At 46.2% G+C, this 9,447-nt stretch overlaps 1 protein-coding gene across 1 annotated transcript in view; it reads left to right on the top strand.

Annotated features, from left to right (window-relative positions):
- Positions 1-4,505: 4,505 nt before the first annotated feature.
- Chc (clathrin heavy chain) overlaps positions 4,506-9,447 on the top strand; it is a 49,887-nt gene continuing 44,945 nt past the window's right edge. The window contains exon 1 of the mRNA XM_084597685.1: positions 4,506-4,689. Coding sequence (XP_084453811.1) covers positions 4,648-4,689 — 42 coding nt within the window. The 5' untranslated portion in view covers positions 4,506-4,647. The remainder of the gene's footprint in view (positions 4,690-9,447) is intronic.

Raw genomic sequence — 9,447 nt, 5'->3', positions numbered from 1 at the left:
GGTAGTGCGTCTCTAGAAATCGTTTAAGGATAAAAAGTAGATCGAAAGCAGCCCTGCCTTGCTTGCTTCACTGCCCTCGTGGCCAGTGGTGCACCACAGCCTCTCTGTGCCACATAAAAGTTGCACACTAATTGCAATCGGACTTGTAGCCTTTAGCTGACCAGATCAGGAACATACATTTTGGTCATTTCTGACCGAATGGCTTCTGCAGAAGTCTTTTTTTTCTTTTAGCCAGGTACTTTCAGAAGGTAAATACTTGCATGCGAATGCTCCGAAATGTCGAAGTGCGCTACTTGTCGCTTGTTCCGCAGATGGGGCCGCACATACCAGCATGGCAGTTCTCAGCTTGGCCGCTAGATGGCACCACATATACAAGATGGCAGTGCCCGTGATAAAACGGTCTATACTTAATGCAATGATGTGCATATCAGCCTTTCATTTTGAACACATCAAGCGCAGAAGACGAGATATGAACCTGAAAAGATAACAAATGACTGAAGTTTTGTAAAATATACCCCTTGGAGAGAAAAAAAAAGATGTATGAAAAACAAAATAAACATGCGGGTAATGAATGATTTGTGCCGATGAGCGAGTCCTGCTGTTTTTCAGCCTCGCACCCCGTGTTTGTGGTTAACATTTTGCAACTATAACAATTAAGCAAACTAAGCTGGTTTATCGCGATACAGAGAAGCATAAGAAAGTGCTTACTCAGTTGTACACATGATGAACATCATGAATGAACTCATAATGAATCAAGTGTGACTGAAACATGTCCTTACACGTAGCTGCTCTTACAGGGCATATTTCTTTGTTGTTTTGTGTAATGTAAGCAAGAGTCCTGCAAACCTGCACTATGGTTGGTGCATTCAAGGTTGCAGTCATGAAGACAAATTGATCTCGGAGGTCTCTGTATAAGAAGTGTTGAAGGGGAGGCAAATTTCATTATAGTGCCTCCTGTTGACGTCTTCTACAATGTGCTTTAGAATATAGGACATAAAATGGGGGCTCATCCTTCATACCTTTTGGCAAAGAGGGACACTGCTCTTCACCCCCCCCCCCCCCCCTCCCTCAGCTTATACTCTTCCAGGTTAGACTAACACATGGATTGACAGGACAGCCCCGCCGTTCTGTCCGCTTTGACCTCATAACTCGGAGGACTAGCATCAGACAGTGCATCTAGCACATGTATGCATCTCTGCCAGTGACTGCATGGATGGCGATAGTCTCATCTCGTTACCAAAGAGGATGCTACTGTAAATGCAAAAATATGACGGGTGTCTAAAAAGTAATGTCCCTCATTTTTTTTTCTTCAAACACAGTTCATTCAAATTTCGTGAAATGCAAAAACATTACACGTGCGTATTCTCCTTGACCTGTAATAATTTTCAACGTTATCCCGATCAACTTTTATGCCTTTGTGCCACAGCCAAACAAGGTTGTGCACGCCTTCTTTGTAAGAGGTTATTCCAAATACTTCATGGTGCCAGTCTTCGCCAGCCTGAAAACGTAAGAAGCAATGGAAAAGTCTGCTACTCTCTAAAGTTTGAAATAATACAGAAGCAGTTGTGCTTGCCCGCAACCCTTCGAGACTAATCTCGGCGCATCTCACGCTACAGAGAAAATGATAAAGTGATAAGATGAAAATGATAAAAAAAACCCGATGATATAGTAATAAGTATGGTATAGTGCAATTGCGCATATTTAACTGCTTGCTAGGAAATTCCATCCTCCTTGCAGTTGTGGCTTGGCACCTTATCTCTGTACATTGCAGATCTGGATTTCAGAACGAGAATGCTATTCGCTCTGCAAAGACATGTCTGTACCAGAAGGAAAAATACTAGTACAAAGGATTCACAACGCGTGCTTTTATTTGCTGGTGACACAAAGCCAAGCAGCTTAACAGAGATTGCATTTCAGAGCAGATATGTGGCTGCATTTTATAGTTTCATAATTTTTAATATATAGTATTTGAAAAAAGAGGGGAATGACTTTTTCCGCACCCCATGTATACTTGGGGCTTCTGGCTGCACCTGTGCAATTTTATCGATTCTTTCATGGGCCAAGATATAATTCATGCCTTTCATTTTGGCAGAGACATAAAGGCATCAAATGGCTGTCATACAGTAGAACTGGAATCTGCGGGCCCTATTTTATGCCTTTCAATCAGCGAGTGCAAACAAACAGCATTCAAAGTAAACACACATACTGTGCAAACAAGAAAAAGGAATGCCCCTTTTCTGATCCAGTAATGCATTTAGCATCTATTTTTGCAGCTTTCAGCATTCATACTGTCTGTAATTTTCTTTCCGAGCACAATGATCGCTGATCCAGCTTGATCTGAAATAAAGGGCACCCGCTATCAGTGTGCAGTCGCGAGCCAAAGTTCACCGGACAGAATTACGTGAAAATACTTACACCTGCGCACCTGTGCAGCCCAAACAGCTGGTATTAGTTTTAACGCATGTCCACGCATGCTTTAAGCTTTTCAACGAGTTCGTTTGCCTCACCATAAGACCAAATATTTCCAACTGTACGCTGTGCACATGACCATGAAGAAGATGAAGAGTACTGAAAGTGTATATTGGTGGCTTTATAAGTAAGTGCGTGGCATTTATTGTGGATGATCTTGCTGGTAGAAATATCACTGCTGTCATTGTTGCCGGTGGCTGTCGATGCACTCAGCATTTTGCCGCATTAATTTCATTCCTGGAACAGTTTCATTGTATCATTATTTTGAGAGTAATAGTAAACAACATATGTAACACAACATTTTCAATAATGAAAACAGCAGAAAGCCTTTTTCTTCATTATTTCGGTATTGGTCAGAGTGGCATGGTTAGGCTTTCTCCAATTTAGGAAAATGTTGTATGTGTTAAGCACAACATTTACTTTAGCAACAATTTATGGTTTGCATTAAGATGAGCACCTAGTGGTGGAGGTAACCAAGCTACTCTCTGTTCCGATTTTGAAAAGAAATTCCCGCATGTCTCCTCAATATGTGGCCCGTCACTCAACAACACGTAATTATGCTTGGTAATGAATTACTACAGCACGGCTAATGGAAGCGATTACTGCACTGGCATGAGGAAATTTTTGCTTTTAATACAAACGCGTTCAGCAGGTCTGGACCACAACTTGAATTGGTTGATTTTTCATTCACGTGGATCCTTTGACTCTCTATTCAAGGTGTGAACATACAAAGGACAAATAGTTGCTACCACAGCCATAGTAACTTGTGCTATGGCTATGGTTGAATATATTTTTTGCTAGATGAAAGGAGCAGTCTTGTCCCTCTGTGCTTAGCAGCACCTGAAAATTAAAATTTCACACTTTTATAATTGATGTGTACTTATCTCACCAAATATTTTTTCTTGTACAAAATGTGATCATAGTAATACCCGAGATTTGCCGAAGCCAACAGAAAGGTAACATTTGCAGTTTTGGTAAGTCTGAGCTCTCAAATAAAACTTCAATGTTTGGTGCCTGTACATTAACCATAGCAAAAAAAGGTGTCGTGAATGGATTCAAATCGCCTATTTACCTCAAGACAAGTTCAATACAGCATCCCCAAAATGCTAAATGTTGCCTTGGTCCAGACTGAGTAGGATAACAAAATTGTTAAAATAACATCTACTTATAAAGAGACAATACAGTCGGCTAGTAACGTCGTACTTAATTTAGATGCAAGGCTTACGGAATTTGCGAAGTCATGGCTATGCGGCGGAAAATGCTTCTTGCTGGTTGGTTGTAAAAAGACAAGAAATCTGCGGTAACCGGGGAAAATCGTGATGCAATTATAGGTTTTTGCGTCTCTCATAGCCTGAACCAATTTGGGCATTAATCCTGATAAACTAAACAACCAGCACTTAAGCGGAACAGGTACTACATACGAGCTACAACAGCGTAATGACAGCTGTATCGTAACTGACATGCGACAAAAGAGACAGTGAGAATGTGATCAGCTGATTTGTTACGCAATTACAGCACTTATAATACCGCGCCACCGAAGTTCAGTGAACAGCTCTGCTAGCGACAGTGTCGCGAGACAAGCAGCCCGTCGAAAAAGATCGCGTGACGGCTTGTCAACATATGGTAAACGCCAGAGGCCATTTACACGAGCTTCAACAGCCAATGTTCGGGTAGCGCACGAATTTGCAGCATTGAAGGTGAAAACAGCGTCGGATAGAAGATGCGCACAAAAACCAGACACAGATAAACCACTGCACTCAAGATCACGGACGACCAAATTCCATTCACACAACCCAACCATGCGACTCATGCATGCAATGTGGCAGTGCACGTAGTGCAGGCAGTGCAGGATGCGGCGTGTTCCTACGCCGGTGTATTTTTGCTGACAGCCGAAAACAATATTTTTAAAATAAAAAATATTATGACAACATCTAAAAATACAATTGTAATAAAAGCAGAAATATATGCAGTTTTAACATGGAACTACAGCGATAATAACTGTTATTGATGCGGACTATATTACCTCGGCAGATACATGGCCGGCGTACGCCATATTGGGTGGAAGTTTGTGCGTACGGGACTGTGACTAGAGCCACTGGAGGTGTTCCTCATTCAATCGTTTTTCGTGAGGAGCGTGTGGCCAAACTCCATCGCGAAGGAGCGGGATTCGGAGCCACGATGACGCAGTTACTACCGATACGGTTTCAAGAGCATTTACAGGTGAGCTGAGTAGACAGCGGCGATTTTGTCTCGCATTATAAGCCTCGTCTCGAAGTCATCAACCGGTACTAGGCCTAATGTGTAGACAGTCGCGTGGAGTCATCCTGGGACCTTTAAAAGCTGGCCCCGCTCGTTGGGCTCAGCTGGGGCCTCGACGCCGGCGGCTGTCGGCAACGATGCGAGACGCCGGCACGGCGCATTTTCCCACGGGTTCGAGCCGCCGGCAAGTGGGGACTAGCGGCTCCGATACGCCCCCCCCGTTGGTCATCGATGAGAAAGCGCAGAGACCCGATGGTGTGACAGCGATGTTTTGACCGGAGGCTGACATTCGGGAAGCGACCATCGGTTCGTCTGCTTTAATAGATCTGTGCTTTAAGACCTTTTTTTCTCAGTGCCGGGTACAGCCGGCGCCGCGTCCTTCGACGATGCGCTGCCTCTGCGAGTGCTGCGACCAAGGGGAGAGCAGAAAAGAAAACGGGTTCTCGACGAAGCCGGAGATTCCTTTGCTCGGTCTATCGGGAAGGCACGCCGCGATGGCCACTGGCTGCAAATTTAGTGGTCGCAACAAGATGGTTTGCAGCTTCATTCACGCGCTATGAGCGTGTCCGGACGTGGTTTCGGCCCCCCGGAACCTCCCCTCACGGTTTCGAAGCGAGGGCGAAACTGGGCCGGGGTCGGCTTTTGCGCGAAGGGTATCGATCACGGGCGGCCTCCTTTTTGTTGCCTTTCTGTGCGGCTGCTTCGCTGTCGTCCAGCTAGAAGCATACCGTTCGTAGAGGGTCCCGTCCTGAGCGAACAGTAAACATTACAATGCGACGTCGGCGCAGGGTTCGGAGCCGAGGCTCAGGCCGGAAGTCGTCCGCTCGCTTCGTCGTGACCAGCCGTGTAGCGAGTAATCTCGGAAGCGCGCTTGCTGTGAGCGGACCCCTACACTCCTATGTTTTTGTAAACAGCGCACGTGCGCGAGCGATATTTTTTGGCTCCTGGCCGGAGGGCCCCCAAAAATATATCGACGTTGCGTAGCGTCATCCACGCCTCTTGGTGCGCGTCTTTGTTCGCTCACGTGAGTTTGTATGCTCGCTTCTCGAGGTCGCATGTCCGGAAGAGAGGCAGACCCCGTCTCATTTCCCGTTAACTCCACCCACTACGCGCCAAGTAGAAATCAAACAAGCAAGGGGATATAAGCACGGCCGTACACACCCTTGTCTCCGCGCTCGATTAGCAGTATTCTTTGGGAATAGCATGTCTCGCGCGAGAACCTTACGCTTCGCGGCTCTGCAGTCTCGCCGCTTCTGCCTTTGAAACGGTTCGCTGCCGGTGCATTGTCGGCGGTTATTGTGCTGTCAGGAGGCTGCGCCTGGCCGTTGCTTCGCGAGCTAGCGGCGTGCTTGCGAAAGAAATAAACATAACGCCTCCTCTCTTCCACCCTGTCTAATGATGCTGGGCTTACTCGCTACTGCCGTCGCAAGACGCGTGTTCTCGCTTTTCGTTTTCTTCTCTTGTTGGCCGGAGAGAGTCCAGTTTTTTTTTTTTTTTATCCTTCCCGGTTTCTGTCATTTTGTTTCCATTTTCCTGCTCCGCCCACTGCAAATGTGGGCCACGCCGCATACGTGCGCTTGTTTTGGTTTCGGACGCGTGGCTGCATGGCAGTCTTCTGCTCCGGCGTCCCGATAGCCGCCCACCGCTTGTCGCGGCGTTGCTTCGCGGAAGTGGGCCCTTTTCCCCCTTCTCCGTTGGCAACGCCTTGCCTTTTCTAACTAGGATCGCAAGTACCTACGTCTGTAAAAGCGCACATCGCTTTCGCCCCCAGTCTTTTACGAGGGGCGGCCGTGGTTAGCCCGTGCAGTCTGTTACGATGCCTCCACCTCCCGGCAGCAATTATCGTTGGTCTGTGCCGCACGGACGGGTTTAGAGGAACCTCCTCCCCCACAATTCCTTTTTGCCCACCGTCGCTTCCCCGTCTGTGCGCCCGGTGTGGTTATCGTAGTCTGTTTTCTGGCTGGGCGCGCGCACCTCCGCGAGGTCCCTGTTCGTAGACCAGGCATGGTGCCGAGTGCGTTGCCCCTTCCCGAATATAACGCTTTTAACGCACTGCTTTCGGACTTGTCTTGTTCTTCCAAAAGTGAATACCCAACAGTGTTCACTCACTGTACCCTGAGCCACGGAGATTTGATTTGTGGGTGGGTGGCTGCAAACTATATGCTGTTCTGGTGTGCATTGGTTAGGCATTCATTTCAGGAGGTAGCAGGCATTTTGCTGCTCAGAAGTGGTCATATTGAGTGTGTATACTGGGACTCTAGAAGTCTAGGCAAGGCATTGCCAGCACGTATGCTTGGTTACGGTGTTCTATGCATGTTGTCTTTTTTGATAATATGCTTAATATTTACTTGTCTGCTGGGCAGGCTGCCATGGTTGAAATGCAGCTCATGCAATTCTGTTGCTTGGAATGCTTCAATGTTCATAACTTTTTGCCATATGGAATGATCATAGCTTGCATGCTGGAAGTTTTCTCCTGTTGTGGGGGCTTTCCATTCTGTGCGTATCATGCAACATTGGTTAAGCGGTAGCAAAGGCTAGCCCAGCTAGAAGGGACGGTGCAACAGTTGCTTATCTGCATCCTGTATTCAGATCCCAGTTGCCTGTTGGCTAGCAATCCTTGGAACAGTCAACTGACCTTCATTTTTGAAACCAATTAATTGGAATCGAGGCTTTTCTCTTGCTATCATGTATATTTGATCAATGTTATGCTTAGGTACAGCTTTATTTGGCAGTGCACATGCCTGGCAGCTATCTGTCCAGACAATCCAGTCAGATTCCAGACTTGTATGCATGTGTATATGGTGCTCGTTGCATGTGTATTAGTGTTTAGCTTTTCGTGCCTTCTTGTATTTATTATGTAAGGTGCCTCTTAAACTCTGGTCTCCGCATTACAAACCAGACTTGTATGCATGTGTATATGGTGCTCATTGCATGTGTATTACAGTGTTTAGCTTTTCGTGCCTTCTTGTATTCATTATGTAAGGTGCCTCTTAATCCCTGGTCTCCGCATTACAAACAAGGTTTTTGCCATCGGCTCTATCTGCCATCCACATGCGCAGTCATCTTTGCAGTTTTGTTTTCTCATACAACTGCTGACAGGAGGGCCGTTTCTGAGGGCATCGTGGCAATGATGTGCCCCACAAACATCGCATGCAGAGCCAGCAGACGTGAAAAAAATGTATCCACCCTTTATGTAATGGCTCATGAAAAGAGGTCTTTTAATGAATTAAAAATGCAATGAAATAAAATATGCAGACAAAAAATGTCAGCCCTACACTTGGTCACTAAAAAGCACTGTGTGTTGTCTTACTCCCTGTGTCCTTTCGAAAGTGCGCTCTTTTTTAGTGATCATGTACCAACTGGCCCGGCTACTCTCCTTGATGCTGCGCTTGGTGTCAGCTTTCTTGTCACTGCAGTAGTCATTGCAGCTGCAAAGCCATCAGCTTCAGGACTGTCTTGATTGGCTTGCAAGTGTGAAAGAACAGTGCTTTAATGGAATCCCTTGCCTCAAACTCGTGGCTGCTGCTGCTTCAGTACTGTAGAGTGTCAACCTCTAGTAGCATTTTTTGCTATTCCTCCCACTTCTGCAAAGAGCAGTCAATGGACTCGGTGTTAAAAAAATTTCAATGTGCGTAATAAGTATTAAGGCAGCATGCCTGCCTTTTTTTTTTCTTTCAGCCTGTACAGCTTTATTTAGTGCGTAGTGTTTCAGTGAATTAGATGGTGAAGGTGAAATTAGTAGAAAGGAGTTTGCTTTGTTGCCCAATAGGTTCGGGAGTTTGTGTCACATACTCTCGGCACGGTGCTCTATATTTCGCTTGTCCTAATGAGTGGTGTGGTGCAGGAATGAGTTTGCCCTTGTTTATGGTAATGTGCCGTACCTGGGCATGATCGGGATGCGGTCATTGTTTATCAAAAATTTGTTCGGTTTTGACATTGAAGGGCTCCGTTTTCATTCATGCTAGGTTTTCATGTGATGTTGCAGTTTTTCTTGGCCCACCTGTCTCTTCAGTTCACGTCCTTTGTCTGCTTTTGTGCCTAAACGTGTGAAGCTGTGTGTTCTTTTCGTGGTAGCTTCGATACATTTCACTTCGTCACCTGCCTTTTGCTTGTTTGATGTGGGCATTCTGTATGTGGTCATAGAACTGCATGTTTAGTGGATCTGTCTTGCTGGCTCGGAGAAAGAGAATGCATTCCACAGCATTGTGACTTGGAAGGCTGACAGAAAGCACGAGTTTTCTGTGCTGATAACTATAAAAGGCTGGAGAAAGTACCCGTGCTTTCTTGGACGCTTTCACGGATGCGGTGATCGTAGAATGCAGTTGGCAGGGAACTCCTCTCGGCTTGTTGTGTCAGCAGCAGTTCGCTGCACTCGTAGTGTTATCCCCTGCGAAGGGTGGGAGCTGCGGAGGCTGTCCGCCCCCTCAGAGGGGTGTCTGGTTTCTAGCTTCTGTTCCCCTGACACTAGGAGGGGGCGACAGCATGGCAGCTGCTGGCTCGGCAGCACATATGCTCTGCCATCATATCTTGGAGCACAGTATATTTGCTTAAAAGGGCAGAAACATAAGTCACATGTTGGAAGGTATCCGTTGCCTACAGCATGCTTTGTTTCATTTCAAAGCCAGAGACTGACAGGTTAACCTGAAAGGCTTTCCTTTTGTTTCATAGTATTTGCATTGAATAACTCCGTATGGAATGCTGCCCATTTCCTGTTGTAGC

The sequence above is a fragment of the Amblyomma maculatum genome, chromosome 3 (assembly GCF_055883805.1).
Source record: "Amblyomma maculatum isolate TAMU_Amacu chromosome 3, ASM5588380v1, whole genome shotgun sequence".
Classification (NCBI taxonomy): domain Eukaryota; kingdom Metazoa; phylum Arthropoda; class Arachnida; order Ixodida; family Ixodidae; genus Amblyomma; species Amblyomma maculatum.
Note: the sequence above shows the minus strand (reverse complement) of the source record. Positions and strands in the feature narration are given on the sequence as shown.